The following is a 22,610-nucleotide window of genomic DNA, read 5'->3' as shown; positions in this document are numbered from 1 at the left end:
GAGTGGTGTTAGTTACGATCCTACCAGGTACAGAGTTGCCAAAGGGCAAGCATCATGTCTTAGGTTTCTCCGGTGCCCCCACCCCGCCCTCACCACAGCGCCTAGCACAGTGCTTGACACACTGCAGCTCCTCTTTAATCTATGAAGCGCATCAGTTAAAACTTCGTTGCAAAGCCTTTGCTAATTTTCTACCACAGGTTAGCTCAATTTCCTAGAGGCAGCCTGTAATACCGAAGCCAAGCCACAGTAACTTTCAACAGTAGTATATTATAAATGTTAAATCCTGATGGTCCTCTCATTTATTAAACATTTAGTTGGTTAAATACAGTATTGTTTTTTATAGTTTTTTAATGGCTTTGTAAACTTCTTGTGAGAACAAACCAAATTCTCTCTGCTAGGCCAGAGTCGACTGAGCACCTGTTGGCCACATGCTCTCTGGCAGTGACGGGCAGTGGAGAAGGACCTTTAGTCTTGACTGAAGACACAGCCCCTGGGCCCCGAGTCCCAAGCCCAGCCCCGGTACCCAGAGAGGGAGGCAGAGGAGCCAGAACGCCTGCTGGGGACAGTGCAGTGCAGAAAGTTCTATAAACACACACGCGTGAGGCACAAAACCTTTATTGCCACGGGATGCGGGGGCACTCACCCCGCCTCACCAACAGCTGAGAGTCACAGAAACGCAGACTTCACATGATAAAGTACCACGCCGACGGAGGGAGAAACGGCCCCTTGGGCTGTATTGGCGGTAATACCGAGGTAACCAATTGACCTTGGTCAGTGAAAATACCTCTAACACAATGAAAACAACAACACAAACTGTTACAACATCCAATTCATATATACAATTCAAATAAAAATATATATTATTTGCTTCAATGTATAGCAAATTTAATACATTAGTGTTTATAAAATAAAAACTGTATTCTACTGAAATTTTTCTTGTGCTTCCCTCTTATCACTAAACTTGAAAAGACCAGAAAAGTCTAATACTTAAGGAAACTTATTTATGGATTTAAAGATGCAGTTTGTTTGGCCATGAAAGACGGATAAATGTTAGTTGGAAGATTACAGCATCTTTAAAAATGGTTGCTTATTAAAATGTACAAACTTCAACTGTAAGACACAATTTTAAAAAAAACCTACAGAATTTCTCAAAATAGATTAGAATACAGGAAACGTTTCATGAAACTACTGAGATACTAACCAGTTCTATGGCTAATATTAAAAATCGAATAACCTATTTAAATCGTATTCATACTATTTCCACACACAGTGAGCAAGACAACCACAGTGCTCAACCTCAAGCTAGCAACAGAGGTGCAAGGCCCGAAAAGCTGCTTCAGGGGGAATGCTCTGGCACAGTTAGAACATGTAGGAGGGGAAGCTTTTGATAGATAGAAGCTGCTTTCTGGTGTTTCTGTGTAAAGCTAGTCCACAAATCAGAATGAAAAAGCAGTTGTGTATGCGACAGTGAACACAACTCCAGCACAGACGTCTCATCTAACATGGGGCTGAGGAGTTGTAGTAGAACAGATTATGACAATATTTTTATGCAGTTGTGACCCAGAGCAGAACTGAAACAAAAACCACACATATTCCAAGTCAATACGCTCCTCTTAGCAATATTGGGGTTTAGACGAATCTGGAGGAAGTAGGTAAAGCCATCTAATATCTTCTCCTCTTAAACCAACAGAAAAAAAATATAAATTTCTAATAGGATCTGTTTTCTTAGTATGAATTCCAATGTGAAATTCTCGTAAATGTGCAAGTACATTATGAACATTGAAGCACAGCCCCCCACGTATATGCACACAGCCCATTAATTAAATAGGGGGAATTAAAACAGACTTTCAAGTGAAAATGAATTAAAAAAAAACCTGCATTCACAAATCTGAAAGTTGTACAAAAATGAAATTATAAAATAAATAATGAGTATATGTCAACTAAACCGCCACAGAAACATGCTGCACGTGTGATGTAGTGACTGTCCCCTCCTGGGAAGGGCTGGGTGGGAAGACCCCCGGGGAGACTCTAGTTTCTCCGACTCCAGTGCGTAGAGAAGAGTTTCTGGACATAAAACGGTACTTCCTTTATTATGGTACAGCCTTTGTTAACAGTCACCATCCTGTCACAGTTAGGGTTAACTTACTATGTCTCAATCTATCTCACACGTTCAGGAACAGCGATGTTTGAGTCCAGGCTTGTCCACATCGGTCCCCTTGTTTCAAGGTCTCTGTCCCAGCAACGGCTTCCTATGTCTGCCGTAGCTTAAGTAGCGACCATAGGATGCAATCTGGCAAGTAGGTTAAGAAAGATTGCCTTCTGTGCTTCTCATCTTTTTAACTTTACTCCAGTATTGGTTAATTGTGTACATGTGCCTGATTAAGTCAGCAAAAATGACACTTTACGACTATAAATGACACAGTTCCTACTAAACAAAATCAGTTTCATCAGATATTAAATCCACAATATTTTCCTTGGTTTAAACCGGGTATTTGCTAAATTCCATTTCTCCAAAGTCACTGCTACCCTGCCAATAACTACATTACTTAAACTTTCTTTATGACTGCAAAGATTCTAAACTCTGACATATAATATTTACGCTAAGTATGCTTAAAGTAGACAATGAAATTTCAAGTAAAATAAACTGTATCCATATCTACTGGACCGAACAGGTCTCAACATCTACATTTCACTTCTATAAATTACACAAATACATTGTACATTCTTAAATAAATGCTTACAGTATTACTTTGTAAGCCTTTCCACATAAACCGACTCACACAGGAATGTGAATGGATCAATATTTCTATTACAACATTCTCTCTGTTTTCTCTCTTGTGGCTGTTGCTTTGTCTTCCTGGCTTCCAGACCACTGTGTCAGTCCTTATGCTTTGGCTATGAAATCTGTTGGAGCTGAATGAGGCAACGTTGGTTATTAAGGCTTATTTCTATGATGGAGCATTATCCTTAAAACTGATGCCGTTTCCAGAGAAGAGTGGGAAAATCACAGCTATCTTGAATCTTCAGGCTCTGTTTTGATGACTTTCTTCTCTAAAGTAAAAGCGGAGTGAGGGTAGTCTTTTAAAATCCCCAGGCTCTCTGCATAAAGAGGGAAACAGCAAGTGTACGATACTTTACATCAGTGGATCACAAAACAAACGCAAACAAACTTGCAAAACAAGCCCCCAAAGTCCAAAGCAAACAGCATCAATTATTCATAATGCTGCCATTCCATGTAAAACTTTAATGTTTATATGGAGAGTTGTGAAGTGGTTGGATTCTATATTAAAATTCCATCTCTGCCAGTTACTAAGCTGTATCCATTTCAGGGCATTACATCTCTCTCTAAGGCCCTACTGTCTTCATCTATAAACTGGGGATAATATCTCTATTGGGTGATGTGAGAGTGAAGTCACCAAATGCATGTGAAGCATTTATCATACAGAACATATTGACTTTCCTTTAATGCTTGGTCCAATGTGGTAAGTAAAATATATAAAAGAAAACCAGCCACTCATACACAACCAAGTTACTAGCCAAATATTTACTGTCAATGAAAACAATGAAACAAAAAAACATCTTTTGTGTTTAAACATGGCACTATTTTTAAAAGTTTCTCTAACCATGAGACATTTAAGTGGGAGAAACAGGAGTCAAAGAATGAAAACTCATTCATAAGGAATAATTCCTTGGAGTTAAGTGTGTATAGTTATTTGAATCTCACAAAAACACTACAGAATGATGGAAAGGTAACCAATACTCATAGCTTATCTGAAATTAGGTGGTTCCGTTTATGAACTGACCCTCCCTATACAGAAGTGGATTTTAAATTCAGCAAAGAAGAGTAATAAAAATAGTAGCTACCATTTGTTGAATTCCTATCAGCCAGGCAGTTCAGGTACACTGCCTTGTCTATCCTCATAACCACTCTATGAGGGGTAAGAATTTCTGTTTTACAGATGAAGCACCTGACTTCAAGTGACTCCTAATGTTACTTTAACTCAGAGACTGAATGATTCCTTTGCATGGTGTCGTTTCTAGCAATTTAACTCTGCCTAACTCACTTTACTTGGGCAAAAATATGTAAACATCTAACTATAATAAGGAACAGCGCATCCTTTTATGGAGTTCAGTTTACATCTGAACTACGAATGTCATCTCCACGACCTATCTGCATGGCAAGTTTAGCTTCTGATACACAAGGTTTTCTCAGCAGAGAGCAAACATGGAGTCCATCCATTTCATATTGTGAAAGGCCAGAAAAAAGACAGTTACATAACTCAAACCAGCCATTTATAATTTGGTATAAAATTTTATATTAAAGTCACCACTCATGTAATAGCTAATCAAAATCATCTCAACCTTCCTGAGTTCCCTGTCAACTCTTTGGAAGACCATGGTCTCAAGAAGACTGGCCATTATTATGGTCATCTCTCACGTCCAAGGGGAGAAAAACTGACTCGTCACGTTGTTAGGAATGACCTTTTCAGGGGAGGGACAGTGGCAGGTGAAGAATAGAATGTAAAGATGCTTTATTCAGTGTTTCTCTCTGATCATCTCCCGTTCTCACCTGATGAGTGGGACTTGGCCTCACTGGGGTAAAGTCTACTCAGCTCCCCGTCCACCACAAAATGATGGGGCTGTCTGTTCTGTAGGTTAGGCATTCGGAGATTCAAGGGTCTTTCTCCTAATGGAAAGAAAAAAAAAGCAGTGTGAGTAATATTAAAAACACACCATGGTTTTTCTTAAAAATAATTTCCACAAACTGCCTCAACACTCCTTCGGAAAGGAATAAGGAAAAGTCCACAGGCACAGAAGAATCTAGTAACAGTCGGAGATATAGTTTGTGGAAGAATAGAGGAGGAAAATGGTAATTCTTGCTAGTCCCAAGGTTTACAAATCTGCCAGATATTTTTAAGAGCTAATCACGAGCTAAACAAAAGTCTGAGATTCTGAGTAAGTGCTCACCTCTGGTATATATACATCCCCTCTGTCAGGCATTTTCTTACTAGTGCGACCATTTGCCAAGGCCTATCGTGAACTACATAATAAATACTAGAGGGACAGAGATGGCTCAAGCCAACTGCTTATTATTAAAAACAATGACAGCAAAACCTATTTCAAATCTGTGAAAAAAACAGAATTATCACAGATATGGTGAAAATGCCTTATATACCAAAGCATACCCTATATAATAAAACCGTAATATGCAAATTGACCAAAGAGTGGAATGCCGTCGTTGTGACATGCAATGACCACCAGGGGGCAGACGCTCAAAGCAGGAGCTGTCCCCTGGTGGTCAGTGTGCTCCTACAGGGGGAGCACTGCTCAGCCAGAAGCTGGGTTCATGGCTGGTGAGCACAGTGATGGTGGCAGGAGCCTCTCCCGCCTCCACGGCAGTGCTAAGGACCCCTCAGAGGATTGTCCAACTGCCAGCTTAGGCCTGCTCCCCATGGGAGTCGGGCAATCCCCCTTGGGGTCATGGGGAGTGGGCCTAAGCCAGCAGTCGGACATCCCCCGAGGGGTCCTGGACTGCAAGAGGGTGCAAGCCAGGCTGAGGGGACCCCACCCCCCAGTGCATGAATGTCATGCACTGGGCCTCTAGTCCTGTCATAAACCTAAATCTACCACACTTAACAAACTGCCACCCCCACTGATTTACCCTGGCATGACAAATTAGTCATCAAAATCTTTCACGAATGCTTTTGCTTCTTAACTCTGAAGTCTTCACTGTCAAGGATGACTGGAGAGGTTAAACAAGACCTCAACTAGAAAGTTTCCCTAACATTTAAAAGAGGAAGAGCGTTCTCCTCTACCACTCTGACCTGCTGACACAGTAATATTTTATTCAACAGCTAGATGATGCTTCACATGGCTTTCCCACTCAGAAAGAAATCTTATCTTTTTGACAATAGTAACCATTCTCTAGAAAAGCATAATAGTAACATAAAAAAGAAGGTCCTCGCCCTAGCCAGTTTGGCTCAGTGGATAGAGCGCCGGCCTGAAAACCAAAGGGTCCCGGGTTTGATTCCGGTCAAGGACACGTACCTCCGTTGCAGGCTCCTCCCCGGCCCAGACCCGGGTTGGGTCTCCTGCAGGAGGCAACAAATCGATGTGTTTCTCTCACATAGATATTTCTCTCTGTCTTTCCCTCTCTTTTCCACTCTCTCTAAAAATCAATGGAAAAATATCCTCAGGTGAGGATTAAAAAAAAAAAGCCCTAGAAAATTACTGTTTCTGCTCAAGCACTTATCGCCATCGAAAGTAGGGGCCCGATTCCCACACTTGCTTCCTGTGATCTCCCTCCACTGGTGTGAGCTCCAAGCAACAGGCCCTCCTTGCTCGCTGCTGCAGCTTGGTGCCTAGGAGCGCGCCTGGCGCAGAGGAGGCACTGACACACATCTGTTGAATGAGTGGACGACAATGACCTATTTTCTTCATGCGCCCATAAGAAGAAAAATGAAGTGGTTTTTACAATGGTAAAAATACTCATAAACCACAGCTTTCTAAACTTAAAGCGTTTAAGAGGCCACTTCCCAACGGGCACACCACACAGAAGATTCCAGAGGGCCTGCGGGAGTGTCAGGCTGAGAGTGGACAGAACGTCTTCAGGTCTCTCCATTCTTAGCCCGTGTCCTCAACTCTGTGCTGTCACACTTTAGGAAGCATTCAGCATATTCTCTTAGGAACCAAATGTCACACATTCCACAGACAAATCTGTTCTTAACCCATAAAAAATAGGAAGCTGTCATCCATTAAAAAGTGATAAAGATCTCCCAGGGAATCCACTTCTTTGAGAACAACGGTCAGTACAGCCAGTCCTCTGTATCCAGGGGTTCCGCATCTGCGGACCAGTGGCACATCACAAATATTGGGGGGGGGGATGATGCTGTTGCTGACATGTAGTATGTAGTTCGGCTTACATGGATGCATCTGTACTGGGCATGTGGAGCCTTTTTATCTTGTCGTCATTCCCTAAACAGTAGAGGGTGACAACTATTTATATAGCATTTCCATTATATTAGGTATTATAAGTAACCTAGAGATGATTTGAAGTAGACAGGAGGGAGGGTGCACATAGGTTATCTGCAAATACCACACTGTTTTATCTAAGGGCCTAGAGCATCCAGACTTGGGTATCTGCAGGGGGACCTGAAACCAATCCTCCTGTGGGTACCCTGAACACTGCACTACTTACATCTCCCATCCCACCACCCTTTACAAAATACAGATCAACTGTATGTGCAGCTGTTATTTAGGGATGATAAGGTTAAAAAAACCCACACAACTTTAAAAATTAAATTTGCAGAGCGAATTCCTTCCCTTTTTGAAAAAGGGACAATTTGTAATTGGACAATTAATTTTGGTAGAGAATCTGTAAGATAATCTCTTAAAAATATTAAGATTTAAAAACCAGCTAAGTTTTGTCTCTTTGAAGTGCACCGACAGCAGGGTCTGCAGGGGCGGTCGGTCTAGGCACCTTGTCCGTCCGAGCTGTCGGAGGCCAGGCCGTTGGGGCTGTGCTCCTCGGAGCTCTGCCTGTAGAGCCCCGCGGACAGCCGCCTCTCGGCCTGCTGCAGCCGCTCATAGCCCGCCTGGGTGCACAGGAACTCCATCTGCTTCGTCACTCCCTTCTCAGGCTGCTAGGAAGAAAGCAAAAATAAAATCAGTAACCACAACATTCCAGATTTTTTTAATGGTCTAAAGATGCCAATTTCAGACTCGCGCAGATATATTTAGAATTCATTAAAATTAGTTCACACTTCATGTGGCATACACGTCCCATAAGTATGCAAAGGGAGAAAATCTTGCTCAATCCAACGAGAGAATTCCAGTTCAGCTCAAAAGCAAAATAGCCTCAGTTCTGGCTTCTAAGGTGCCGAGTCCTTTGGAAGGTTTCTTGAAAAAGGAACCTCAGTGCAGCAGCAGCATCTGCTGTAAGCTGCTTCTAACGGTGACATCTCGGCATTTTTATTTTAGGATCTGGCACTACACAGACTCTGGTATGACGACAGTGTTTGGGGAGAAAGTGTAAAATGGTTGTCTAGAGAAAGAAGACACACTTCCCCTAAAATTAAACAAAACAGATTATGCAGAAAACATCAGTGCCAGCTAGGGTCTTCACTTTCGTCACAGAACGAAATGGCAGTGTTTCCCAACCAACCATGAAAAGCCATGTTTTATTGATTTTTTAAAAAATATATTTCATTGATTTTTTACAGAGAGGAAGGGAGAGAGATAGAGAGTTAGAACCATTGATGAGAGAGAAACATCGATCAGCTGCCTCCTGCACACCACCTACTGGGGATGTGCCCACAGCCAAAGTACATGCCCTTGACTGGAATCAAACCTGGGACCCTTCAGTCCGCAGACCGATGCTCTATCCACTGAGCAAAACCGGTTAGGTCGAAAAGCCATGTTTTAAAAGACACAGCGCTGAAACCAGTTTGGCTCGGTGGATAGAGCGTCAGCCTGCGGACTGAAAGGTCCCAGGTTCGATTCCGGTCAAGGGCATGTACCTGGGTTGCGGGCACATCCCCAGTGGGAGATGTGTAGGAGGCAGCTGATCGATGTTTCTAACTCTCTATCTCTCTCCCTTCCTCTCTGTAAAAAAATCAATAAAATATATTTTAAAAATAAATAAATAAATAAAAGACACAGTTAGCTGGCTAAAATATGTTTATCTCTGTGTGTTTTATAAGTTCCTTCTCTACGTACTGCTCTAAATTATATATACATATATATATACTAGAGGCCCGGTGCACAAAAATTTGTGCACTCTGGGGGGAGGGGGGTCCCTCAGCCCGGCCTGTGCCCTCTTGCAGTCTGGGACCCCTCTGGAGATAACGACCTGCTGGCTTAGGCCTGCTCCCGGGTGGCAGAGGGCAGGCCCAATCCCTAGGTGCAGCCCCTGGTCAGACTCAGAGCAGGGCCGATTGGGAAGTTGGGGCGCCGCCCTGTCATGCACAGAGCAGGGCGGATTGGGAGGTTGCGATGCCACCCTCAGTCACGCTCAGGGTAGGGCTGACTGGGGGGTTGGGGCACTGCCCCCTGTCACACTCAAGGCAGGGTCGATGGGGAGGTTGCGGCGCCACCCCCTGTCACACACAGAGCAGGGCCAATCAGGGGGTTGGGGTGCTGCCCTCTGTCACTCACAGAGCAGGGCCCATCAGGGGGGTTGGGGCTCTGTACCCTGTCACGCACAGAGCAGGGTCGATCAGGGGGTTGGGGAGCTCCTCCCTGTCATGCACAGAGCAGGGCCCATCAGGGGGTTGGGGAGCTCCCCCCTGTCACTCACAGAGTAGTGCCAATAGGGGAGTTGAGGCACCGCCTCGTCACACACAGAGCAGGGCGGATCAGGGGGTTGGGGCGCCGCACCCTGTCACACTCAGGGCAGGGCCGATGGGGAGGTTATGGCTCTACCCCGTCACACACAGAGCAGGGCCTGTGGGGGGAGGGTTGGGGTGCAGCACCCTGTCACACACAGAGCAGGGCCAATCAGGGGGTTGAGGCGCCACACCCTGTCACACACAGAGCTGCAGGGCGATCAGGTAGTTGGGGAGCTCCACTATCAGGCACAGAGCAGGGTGATCAGGGGGTTTGGGCGCTGCCCCCTGTTACACTGATCCCGGTGCCGGGAGGCATATTACCCTTTTACTATATAGGATAGAGGCCTGGTGCACGGGTTGGGGCCGGCTGGTTTGCCTTGAAGGGTGTCCTGGATCAGGGTGGGGGTCCCCACTGGGGTCCCTGGCCAGCCTGGATAAGGGGATGATGGCTATTTGCGGCTGGTCACACACCCTTCAGGGTGGGGGTCCCCACTGGGGTGCCTGGCCAGTCTGGGTGAGGGGCTGAGGGCTGTTTTTAGGTTGGCGGGTGTCTGAAGCTCCCAACCGCTCCTTTTTTCTTTTCTTTTTTTTAAATTCTGGGCCAGTTTTAGCTCTGAGGCGTGGCTCTAGCTCTTAGGCCTCCGCTGCTGAAAGCAGGTATCTGGTTTGTTTGGGTTCTATAATCAAAACACTGTTTCAACTCCTGCTCTGAGATCCCGGCTGGCTAAAAACAGGTTTCTGGGGTTTTGTTTAGTGTCTATATTTGTAACAATGTTTCAAACTGCAAGCTCAGAGGCCGGCAGTGGCAGGCGGGGAACGTTGGAGTCCTCTGTCACTGAAGCAAGCAAGCCTCATGTTCGCTTCAAGCTGCCTGGCTGCCGGCTGCCATCTTGGCTGGCAGTTAATTTGCATATTGCCCTGATTAGCTAATGGGAAGGGTAGCAGATGTATGGCTAATTACCATGTTTCTCTCTTATTAGATAGGATATATATATATATATGATATTCAGGACAGTGTATTGGTGACATTTTGCTAAAGAGTAATAGTCAAAATGTAGACATGAGCCAAGCCAGTGTTGCTCAGTGGATGAGCATCAACCCATGAACCAAGAAGTCACGGTTCAATTCCCAATCAGGGCACATGCCCGAGTTTTGGGCTTGATCCCCAGTAGGGGGCCTGCAGGAGGCAGCTGATCAATGATTCTCTCTCATCATTGATGTCTCTCTCTCTCTCTCTCTCTCTCTCTCTCTCTCTCTCTCTCTCTCTCTCTTCCTCTCTGAAATCAATAAAAAGATGTTAAAAATTATAGACATGAATCATTACCATTCTATATAAAAGAGTAATATAAGGAAAATGCTATATAAAATCATTTACAAACAATCCTGATTCACAATGGTAAAAATCAATAGGAAATATATTAATTCAATGAATAGGATATAAGTTTTTTACTATTTTTCTGACTGCTCATAAACCAGATCAAAAGAAATTGTAACTTCAATTCATTTGAATTAACTGATAAAATTTCAGTAAGAATTCTGAGTGGGAAATGTATTTTTCATCCTTTTAACATGAACAACAAAACTTGGCACTACTAATGCACTAGGGAGAAGATCAGCAGGAATAAAACTTACAGTACTTTCCAAAAGGTGCTGTTTGCAGAAATGACTTTTTAAAATGTTAATTTCAGTGTACATAATGAAATAATAGCAAAAGTACCTGAAGCTGTGTATTAATTTAACACTTGTTATTACACATTAATTAAAATAATTAACAAAAGCTATAAAGTCGACGATTAATATTTTATTGAAAACTAGTACTATTTTATCTCAGAATTGTATTTCACACAGACATAGTCAGAATGGCTGATTTACTGGTATCAAATTATTTCTTTTGGGTTTTCTTAGGGAGAGAATCTATTTTACTTCCTACAAAACTACAAAGAATAAATAAGTATCACCATATCACATTCTGCTCAAAAAGATTCTGCTCATAAACCAAAGCAAACCAAGTTATTATTGCTATCTTGTTGACACAGCTGTGATCAGATGACATTTTAAGAACCAGAAATTAATTCAGTCCTTGGATGCTTAAAACTAGAGCCAGTTGAAACAGCCATTTACTTTTCAACCTACAGATATTCTTATGAGCTATGAACTGATGGTTTACGTTACCTGGGAACTGAGAGCAGCGAGTTCTTCGCTCTTAGCTTTAGCCTGCTGGAAGAGGGTTTGAACAGAGTCCTGGAAATCTGGAAACCCATCCTGTAGATCGAAGAATAAGTCCTTTTTTATTTAGAATTTCTAAATAAATAAACATATGATCTAAAGCTCAGAAAATAAAGCAAAGACAACCATCTTAAGTAAGATTTCAATGTACAATGTTTCATTTCTGTCTTTTATGGTACAACTACCTTATTCTAGAGTTGTAACCTCAATAAAAACATAAATGAAAAAGATGAAAAGATTTATACATCCATACTATTTTACACTGGAAGGCAGAATTCATGATCAATGATAATAATGGTTATATAACATTTCATATAACTTTTCATCTAGTGATTTGCTTACATAACCACTATCCCCATATTGGACATTTATATTATTTTCCTCATTTTTGGTTTGAAAAACACTGCAAAAATATTTCCATGGAAATAGCATTTCACATAGTTCAGAGATTCCCAGAAGTAGAATTACTGCAGAGAGATGAGCATTTTTATGTTTTCCACATACTTTCTACAAGGGCCTTTCACTGTTCGCCATATCATCTATACTAATAAAAGCCTAGGTGGTCCTAGTGCCCTTGCGTGCGATCCTGCCACAAGATGGCTGCATGCACAGCGGAGATGGGGCCCAGTGGCCACTCTGCGCGGTGAGGCCTGGGGCTCCCATGGCTCCATGTGGCATGGAGGAGGTGGGTCATGGCAGGGGAGGGCAGTTGTGGGCGATCAGGCCGGCAGGGGAGGGCAGTTAGGGGTGATCAGGCCGGCAGGGGAGGGCAGTTGTGGGCAATCAGGCCAGCAGGGGAGCAGTTAGGCATCAATCAGGCCAACAGGGGAGTGGTTAGGGGGCGATCAGGCTGGCAGGCAGAAACAGTTAGGGGCAATCAGGCAGGCAGGTAAGTGGTTAGGAGCCAGCAGTCCCAGATTGTGAGAGGGATGTCCGACTGCTGGTTTAGGCCCAATCCTACAGGGACTGGCAGTCAGACATCCCCCGAGGGGTCCCAGATTGGAGAGGGTGCAGGCCAGGCTGAGGAACGTCCCCCCCCCACACACACACACAAATTTTGTGCACCAGGCCTCTAGTCTATAATAAAAGTGTAATATGCTAATTAGACCGGACAGCTGAACGACCTTCTGGACGAAGCTGGGACTGTGAGGGTAGAGGCAAGCCACCGTGGCTGCCACTGATTGGCGGGCTGTGGTGGGTGGGCGGGGCCCCCCTCTGTGAGGGAAGCCTGGGTCCCGGGTGCTGGAGGGAAGCCGGTGCTGGCAGCCGGGGGAAGGAAGGCCTACTCTTGCACAAATTCCATGCATCGGGCCTCTAGTAAGCAATATCTGACAGTTCTGTCCAGCACTGGGTGGTGTTGCTTTCTCAGTTTTTGCCAATTTATTTTTGTTTTGATATTCAAAAATTTAAATTTTATATACTGTAGTTGCATATAATTGTGTTTTACTTTGTGATTTCTTCTGTTGCCATAAAGTTTAGAAAAGGATTCTGCTTTAGAGATTTGATAAGTATTCAAATCTACCCTCTAGTTTTTCTAAGCCTTGTGTGTGTGTGTGTGTGTGTGTGTGTGTGTGTGTGTGTGTGTGTTTATTTAATCTCTAACCCACCAGGAATTTATTTTGTTAAACGTAATGTGGTAAAGATCCAAGTAAACTTTCTTTTAGGTGCTACCCAATAGTCTCCATCTGATTTTCTGAGGGACTCTTCCACGTCGCGTGTGATTTCCCTGGACCTTCACTGCCAGGCAGTGGAGCTTTGGGTTAGAAAGACCTGGTCCATGTTCCAGGCCCACCACTTAGGTTCCTGAGCCCAGCAGCCGGGCCTTCTGATGGTGCCCCACAGCCTCTGGCAGTCAGTTCATGTGGTGGGAAAACTACAGGGTGGAGGAGCTGTCACTCATGACATGTAAAGGCGGTCCCAGGGACCCAAAAGGACCCAAGAGGAATGACTCAGAAGTAAAAGGGAGACCGTTCCCAAGCTGGGCTCTTCGCATTATGTGTGGGGCCGGACTTTCGTTCTGTCTCTCCAGCTTTTTCCCAGGAAGCCAGAGGCACCATGCTACGAGCCATTTATCTTCATGTCCTATTCCTGGCTGCTGCCATTAATCACAGCGCGCCCTCAGTGGCGAGGCTCTGCGTCTGAGCACTGAGGAAACAGGAGTGCAGGGTGGGGTGCTGTTTGTGACCTCATTACCCTCACCCCCACCCCTCAACCTTCCCACTGAACACTAGCAAGCTGCCTTCATGTGCTGCTGAGCCGTCTTTAACTGACTCACCCAGCAGATGTTCTCAGCCTCACACGTGCATTCTCCTTTTTTCTACTCACACTTTCTATATGAATAGCAGATTGTAAGGCTTCTGTTTTCTGATCCAGAGGGGAAGAATCGACATCAAATTAGACCAGCTTCCTCTTCAACAGGCTTCGTGACAGCGTAGGTGGGTTCTGATCCGCTCCCCCTCCCGTGGCTCCCTCCCCCGCCCACGGGAGCTGTGGCAGATGTTTCCTGAGGCTTTCTTCTTTAAGCCCCAATTCTCTGACTTTGTGGCCTCGATTAACAAACTTCACTTCTCTCATCCACTCATCTCTGATTGCTCTGCACTCCCAGCCCACACAGGATCAAGAATGCGGTACCTCCCAGCTCCCTGCCCCGTCTCCAGCAATTTCAGTGAAACAAGAAAACTCACAGCTGAGATCTGAACAGTTAACAGCCCATGTAGTCAGCTACCACGCCAGTAGACCGGCTTTTACATCTTCTTCCCTCCTCCTGAGATGCCACTTGTAACACTGGAGGCATGACAGGGTTCGTTCATGGAGTGCAACACGTTCTATATGAAAAAGGTTAGCAACCGAGTCCACTTTAACTAATGTTTCAAAAAAATGAGGTGGAGGCCAGAGTGCCAGGGCCTTGGCCTCTTGATGTTTCATCCTCTTTGCTAGTTGTCAAGCTGTCTTAAATCCTTTCTGTCACAGGTACAATATAAACAAAGCAAGCTAATTTTTTATTTACTATTATCTTCCCAACACAGTTTTTCCTCACTCAAAACCATTAGTGTGTCAAATGGTAATGCCTTATATTTATATTAAGTGTTTATAATTTAGGCTAAGTTTACATTATTTGTGTTGTAATTTACATTAAGTTTTCTCCTCAAACCCTATCACTGCTTCCCAGAGAAGCTTCCTTGGGTAAGAAAATGGCAGCTGCCGCTCTTCTCTGCGCACTCTGCCCTCCATGGCGCACTAGTGGGAAGTGTAATTCCAGTACGTAGTGTTCTTCACACCGAAGGCGCTTTGTGAATGGCCACTGCTCTGAAGTTTAGGAGTCAGACCTAGACTGGAAGGCCTGGCTCGGCCACCAGGCAGCAATGTGGCAGCTTGGGCAAGTTCCTGAGCCTTTCTGGGCCTCTCCTCGCTGTAAAGTGGAAATCACAAAGCCTCCTAGAGGGTAGACATGAAGGCTTGTGACAATGAATTTCAAATGCCTAGAGCAGTGATGGCGAGCCTATGACACGCGTGTCAGAGGTGACACACGAACTCATTTTTTTGGTTGATGTTTCTTTGTTAAACGGCATTTAAATATATAAAATAAATATCAAAAATATAAATCTTTGTCTTACTATGGGTGCAAAGATCAAAAAATTTCTCTATGTGACACAGCACCAGAGTTAAGTTAGGGATTTTCAAAATGCTGACACGCCGAGCTCAGAAGGTTCGCCATCACTGCCCTAGAGGGACAGGCACATAACAGATTCAGTAACCAAGTAGCTATGTGACCATGGTCCCAGAGCTAGACTTGGGGGGTCTGACCCATGTTCATGTCAGCTGAAAGAGGACTCACACACAGGGAGGGCGGCCAGCCCGGGTGGGCAGCTGTTCCGTAGCCTGGGCAGGAGAAGCATGGCCGGACCTCGCTCGCTGACAGAGGGAGGAGGAGGAGGAGGAGCCTTCCGTAGAGGCCTCACTCCAAGTCAGGGCTCCCCTCAGGCTCCCCATGAGCAGGCGTCTTCCTCGGGGTCTCCTCATGCCTTCTAGCAATTATACTTTCACATAACATGCACACCGATCACCACCACCACCAACAGTAACACCAAACAGCTAACTATCCTCAAGGGGAGCCACTAGAACATAATGGGAAAAATCAGACAAGGATTTAAAACCTTCATCCCCCTCAGCCCTTCACGAAGAGATCGGGAACAGAAAGCAGTCAGCAACAAGAAGGCATCTGACTGAGCCTGAACACGGCACTGGCTTAGTTCACTGGTGTATCATAACGTGCTGGTAATGGCACGGAAGAAAATGTTTTTCTTTCCCTTACATGTCTATTATGATGTCATTTCTATTTTATCCACTGGGCATTACATTTCTTTTTGTTCGCTGTAAAAATTATAATTTTAAAATGAAAATAAGTCAGCAACTTGGCATGTATGCTCATTCGTCATTGTCAAGGACTTTGGAAAAATAAAGATGAAAAGACAAAAAAATTCTCATTAATTTGGGCCCAATAATTAGGACTCTGTTGTATTTTACAACAAACTAAGCTTATCTTTTTATTACTTTTGTTAAATAGAGAATTAGGAAGCTAAGAATCCCAAAAGAAATATTCAAATGAAATAAGATGAACAAGTATGTTAAAAGAATTCTAAAATCTAGTTTTACTTACGAAGTCCTTTGTGTCAGTCATATATTCTGGACAAACTGGTCTCAATGTTCTCTAAACACTCACAGTATTTTCTTACCTCTCTGTCTTTGTAATGCCCCTCCACCTCCAACCCACATTCCTACCCTCTGAAATCCTACCTTTCTTTTTAAACCCAGCTCAAATGATATCTCTTCAATAGAACTCTCCCTAATCTCTTCTCATGCCAGGAATTCTCCCCCTCCTCAGCAGCCACACCAAAGGGAGACACAAACAAAGCACTAATGCGTGGAAAAGTCGTAGGGGAGTAGTAGTGACCCTATACAGCCAGTACTGCTACCTCAGCCTCAGCTTCCCAAACCAAACGAACAGTTCTAGCACCTCTAATCTGACTTAGAGTACACAGGAAAATGTAGGCAACGACTTATGCCAACATTGTATATTTCAAAAAGAATCCCATATAATAAAAGCCTAATATGCTAAGTGTCCGGTTGTCCGTTCAACCAATCAAAGCATAATCTATAATAATAGAAGCATAATATGCTAATTGGACCGGACAGCCAAACAACCTTCTGGACAAAGCTGGGGCTGCGAGGGCCGAGCCCCTTGCATGAATTTCGTGCATCGGGCCTCTAGTATGCTAATGATATAAGGCCGCTCAACTGCTCACTCTGATGTGCACTGACCACCAGGAGGCAAACAGTTGACTGGTCGATCAGTCGCTATAACATGCACTGACCACCAGGGGATAGATGCTCCGACTGGTAGGTTACCTTGCTGCTGGGATCCAGCTGATCGGAACTGAGTGAGACGGGCGGACACGTTCTGGAGCCTTCCCACGGTCCCTCCTCAGTTGGCCAACCTCCCGCATCCTTCCGCGTCCCCAATCGTGCACCAGTGGGGTCCCTCAGCTTGGCCTGCACCCTCTCACAATCCGGGACCCCTTGGGGGATATCGGAGAGCTGGTTTTGGCCCAATCCCACAGGCCAGACCGAGGGACCCCACTGGTGCACAAATTCGTGCACCAGGTCTTTAGTTACACTATATGTGCGTGTAGGTATACACACATATATACAACACACGCATAATGAAGAGATACTGATATCTATCGTACACGAGTGCTTTTAAAAAAACTTAAGTAAAAAAAAAATTAAAAACAAACCAATAGCCCTAGCCAGTTTGGCTCAGTGGATAGAGCATCACCACGCCTGCAGACTGCATGCCCCACACGGGATGGAGCCCACAACCTGGGCATGTGCCCTGGCCGGAATCAAACCATAACCTCCTGGTTCATAGGTTGACACTCAACCACTAAGTCACGCTGGCTGGGCTGATTATCTTAATTCTAAATTCAGAACTATTCAAAGAGCTTTGTGAACTGCAGTAAATCAACCAACCAACCATACGGAACTCTAATTCCATCATCTCTAGTGGACTATTTCTAAAGGAATAGAAGGGCCACTTCTAATGCTATAACCTAATACTCCACGCTACTAAAGGAAGCTCAGCCTTGGCAGGTGTGGCTCAGGGGGTTGAGCATCGTCCCGTGCACCAAAGGTGCTGGGGGGCTCCTGGTCAGGGCACAGGCCTGATTGCAGGCTCGATCCTCAGCAGAGGCAGCAGATGGGTGTTGGTTTAGGCTAAAGATTTTAGAAGTCAAAGATGCTCATCCATAGCTACTCATCATTTCATCTAACAGATTTTATGAAATGCCTATCAAGTGTAAGTCACTCTTCTAAATTCAGTATTAAGATATGCTGGATAGATAGATAAAAGCTCTATTCACATTTAATGGTGCAGACTGATAATAAATTTAAAACAAATATATACTAGTTCCAGATACTGGGGAGTGGTAGGAAAACAAGCTAAGCAAACCATGAGAACGAGCCTAAATGATTTGGGGGTAAGGGTGTTCCTTTTAGAAAGGGAGGCAGTGGAGTCAGAGGAAACCAAGTGACTATCGTGAGATCTGGGTAGAGATAACTGATGCGGAGGCACAAGTGAGTCTGGCGTGTTCCAGGAACAGAAAATTGGTCCTTGTGGGTGGGACACAACAAGAGTTGTGGTAGCAGATGAGGTCAGAGACGCCACCCAGAGTCAGATCATGTAGGGTTTTAGATGCCTAAGGGAAAAGTGTAGATTTTATTCTCAGTATAGTAGACAGCCATTGGAGAGATGTAAGCAAAAAAGGGATTTATGTTTTTAAAGGGTAACTGTGGCTTTGGTATACATGACGGACTGTTCCAATACAAACAGATCTTACTTGATGATAGATATTTAGGGTAGTCAAACATAGCTTATTTGCTTTACCTTGAAATCCAATAATGGATGGCTACGAGCACCGAGCCCTATCTCCTACCCAAGAAAACAAGGAAGGTGCCACCAGACTTCAAAATATCTCCTCTGCTACTGACTGGACCCTAAGAAAGTACAGCAGCCCCACCCTGTTCACAGGGAACACACATCCCAAGACCCCCAGCGGGTGCCTGAAACCAGATAGCACTGAATCCTGTACGTGCTGTGCTTTTCCTACACATACATACCTATTATAAAGTCTAATTTATAAATCAGGCACAGTAAGAGATTAACAACAAGTACTATTAAAAAAGAACAAGTGTAACAACAGACTGTAATAACGGTTATGTGAATGTGGTCTCTTCCTCCTCCCTCCCTCCCTCCCTTCCCAGTAATTTGTATATTTTTCAGCCTAAACCTAGTCCTCAATCTGTATGACCATCCCTTACTTGCAGTAAGTGGCTGGTGTCAGTCATTTCAGAAGATCCCTTACTGAAGTCTGCGTGTTGGCTCAGTGCTTTCTGGTGCAACACACTGCCATCAATTGAAACACACTTTCTGCTCATGTCTTCCACCCACAAGTGTAATGCCTTTTCCATCATATCTAAGCACTTACCTCGCACTGTGGCCATAACGTTTGCAGCTTAAGGTACAACAGCAAAATTAACACAAATTCTTTTTTTCTACCCACAATTTCACAGGTAAAATAATTGGTTCTTACTGTAGATCTTAGAAACATCAGCATATGATTTTTTCTCTTTCCTATTAAGTTGAGAACTTTCACCTTTTCACTTAAGGGACGCCTTTTACTGCTTCTCTTTGGCGTATCTGAACTGCCAACATCACTGCTCTTGCACTCAGCATTCATTATTAAGTCAAATCAGGGCTCCTTGCACAGAAGCACCGTGATGCTGTCAGTCACTCGATAACTGAGGCGGCCAAGGGACTCCTGGGCAGAGAGTATACACAGCCTGGGTACTCCGGACAAAGGCACGTTTCACCTCCCAGACGGGAAAAAGCGAGATCTCATCACGCTACTCAGAATGGTGCAGAATTTAAAACTTGTGAGTTGTTTATTTCTGGAATTTCCCATTTAATATTTCTGGACTGCAGCTGACTGTGGGAAACTGAGACCACAGGTAACTGAAACCATGGAAAGTGAAACCATGGCTGCTGGTGGGGAACTACTGTATCAATCCAAATTAAGGAACGCGTTCTGAAACCTTCTGAGCTCTGAGAGCCCTGAGAGAAAGAAGCACATTGTTGTTGCTTAACTCCCACCTTCCCGCTGGCAGGTCTAAAATCAGAAGGACAGCCTCAAACATGTCCCCTAAAAGAGGCTTTAATTACACTGAAGTCTCTATAATTTGCACCTACTCAATTGTCATTTCCCTCAGATAGTTAATGTAAAGAAATTAAATCTTAGCTCCTTTAAAAATACTTAATAAGGTGACTTACATTGTAAATAAGATTAAAAAAGAAATAGTTTAACCTGTAGAGTTTAAAATCTGTAAAAAACACCTATTTATAAATCAACCTTTGATAAACCGACTGGACATCAATCTTATCATTGTTGTTTCCTTCTAAGAACTTCCTTAGAATCCTAGTTCAAATGACCATAGATATATCAAAGCAAAAAAATTATATATTGCTTTTAAGATACTGCATTTCACATTTTTCACTAGTTTATGGGACCATCCTTTTTCTTACTTTAAACTACTAAAGCAAACATTATTAACATAAGAAAAGAAAATAACATAATCATACCTCCACTTTAATTCTCTTCGGGGACAGTTCATCTCTTTCTCCACATTTTGACCTGAGGGGAAGGGGAGAGAGAGACAAACTTGAGAAGGTAAGAAATTTTATTCTAGAGACATCTTAATCTATAAACGTCCACCGAAACATATAACCCTGAAACCTGACACCAAAAGTAAGACATGCATAACGAACACTGAAGTGAGGAAAACTAGATTTTTCATTTTTAAATCAACACTGAAAGATGCAGATGCAATTATTATCCATTTTTAAAGATGTATACTATTTAGAATTCCCCACACAGAAAGTACTCAATAAGTATGTAATGATTATTACATAATGAAAAAGGAGAAAAAATTGAGGATTGTATTCCATAATATCCCTTTATGGGTCAGTAGAAACAATTTAGGACAAAATGACAACAATGGCCATTTAAGATGAACACCTGAAGTGACATGAGATTAAAATGCTTTTTATCTACCTACCGAGACAACAACGCACTCCCCCTTCACCTAGAGATCCCTCTGCTGGGAACCTAGCCCACAGAGGTCCTACACATACGTGAACTGCTACTGCCGACTGAACTATGGCGAGCCATCAATTCTGCTACACTTTCATGTCAAACGGGTGGGGAACATCTGGCCCGCGAGCCATATGGGGCATAAGAAATCATTTGGTCTGGCCCTGCCAAGGCATTGGGGTGAGTTAATTAAATGTCTCACCAAATCTAGCAGGCTAATTTTTAAGTGGATAATTTTGTACGGCCCGCAAATGCTGTTATAAATATCCAAATGGCCCTTGGCAGAAAAGAGGTCCCCCACCCCTGATATAAAAGATGTTAGAGCAGGGGTCCTCAAACTTTTTAAACAGGGGGCCAGTTCACTGTCCCTCAGATCGTTGGAGGGCCGGACTGTAGTTTAGAAAAAAAACTATGAACAAATTCCTATGCACACTGCGGCAGCAAAAACACCCGGCGGGCCAGATAAATGTTTTCGGCGGGCCGCATGTGGCCCGCAGGCCGTAGTTTGAGAACCCCTGTGTTAGAGTGTCAAAAACGTGAACTTCAGAATAAATAAGATACGCATAATGTTATTTACTGTGGTATTATTTATAATGAAAAAGACTAGAAACAACTCAGGTATCCATCAATAGGGTACTGGGTAAATGAATCATGATACATCCATGTAAAAAATAATGAGGAAGATGTATATGTACTAATATGTATAGAGAGAGATCTCCAAGACTTCCTATATAATAAAAGCCTAATATGCTAAGGGTCCGGTCGTCCGTTCAACCAATCAAAGTGTAACATGCTAATGATATGCTACGGTTGCTCAACCGCTCACCGCGACGGGCACTGACCACCAGGGCGCAGATGCTCCAACCAGTTGATTAGCTTGCTGCTGGGGTCCGGCAGATTTGGATTGAGCGAGATGGGCCGGACACGCCCTGGAGCCCTGCCACTGTCCCTCCCTGGCCGGCCTGATCGTGCACCTCGGCCTGGCCTGCGCCCTTTCGCAATCCGGGACCCCTTGGGGGATGTCGGAGAGCCAGTTTCAGCCCAATCCTGCAGGCCAGGCAGAGGGACCCTACGGGCCTCTAGTGTTTAAATAAGAGCGAAACATATAATAATATAGACATATGCTACCTATTGTGTTTTTTTAAAAAGGTGAAAATGAGAAACTATTTTTTTGCATGTACATAAACACTGCAAAGATATAAAAAACACTTAAAAAGCTATCTACATTGAGGAGAAAAACAAGGTAAAATGAGACAGGAATGGGAGTGCAACTTTTTTGTATTACCTATTTACATAGTTTTGTCTTCTAAATTATATAGAAGTGTTATGTATTTTGAAATATATTTAACTTAAAAAAGAAATACAAATACTACAAAAAACAACTAAAAATTGTTGAAAGTAGTTGCCTCTAGAGGCCATATTAAGAAGGGGAAAGAGAGAAAGGGGTGAGCAGGAGAACTGCTGAGTTCCATTGTAAACCTTGTGCACTATATGACTTCTTAAATCATGGACACGTATTACTTTGATTCAAGAAAATTATTTAAATAAAACAATCAGAAGGAAAATTTTGTATAATAAAGAAAATTTAAAAAAATAACTAAATCAGCTCTTGATTAGCTAACTCCCAAAAAAAAAAATCTTGTAAGTGACCCTATAATATTGCTGTATATTGTTACCCTGCTCATTTAGTCTGCATAATTTCAGTTGTTGTCACTTTGTAAATACGTGAGCTCCAGTGGCGAGAAGCGCTCTGAGTTAGGAAAAGCAATGGCGATGACAACCAGGAGGGGGTGTTCAAACTTGGACGTGCACATCGTCTGGATGCGTGTCGTTTAGATTCCAAGGCTCC

At 43.7% G+C, this 22,610-nt stretch overlaps 1 protein-coding gene across 5 annotated transcripts in view; it reads right to left on the bottom strand.

The window, feature by feature from the left end:
- NAB1 (NGFI-A binding protein 1) overlaps positions 1–22,610 on the bottom strand; it is a 49,507-nt gene that overhangs the window by 2,821 nt on the left and 24,076 nt on the right. Inside the window, exons 4-8 of one of the 5 annotated variants that reach the window (XM_059702581.1) lie at positions 20,251–20,302; positions 11,502–11,591; positions 7,481–7,643; positions 4,571–4,687; positions 599–3,099 (exon numbers count right to left, since the gene is read on the bottom strand). In XM_059702581.1, the coding sequence (XP_059558564.1) occupies positions 3,011–3,099; positions 4,571–4,687; positions 7,481–7,643; positions 11,502–11,591; positions 20,251–20,302 (511 nt within the window). In that variant the 3' untranslated portion in view covers positions 599–3,010. Of the gene's footprint in view, positions 1–598; positions 3,100–4,570; positions 4,688–7,480; positions 7,644–11,501; positions 11,592–20,250; positions 20,303–22,610 lie in introns of those variants that run through there. The other 4 variants (XM_059702579.1, XM_059702583.1, XM_059702580.1 and 1 more) reach the window with 4 other exon arrangements.

This window comes from Myotis daubentonii, chromosome 7, assembly GCF_963259705.1.
Source record: "Myotis daubentonii chromosome 7, mMyoDau2.1, whole genome shotgun sequence".
NCBI classification, from domain to species: Eukaryota; Metazoa; Chordata; class Mammalia; order Chiroptera; family Vespertilionidae; genus Myotis; species Myotis daubentonii.
This window is presented reverse-complemented; position numbering and strand designations above follow the sequence as displayed.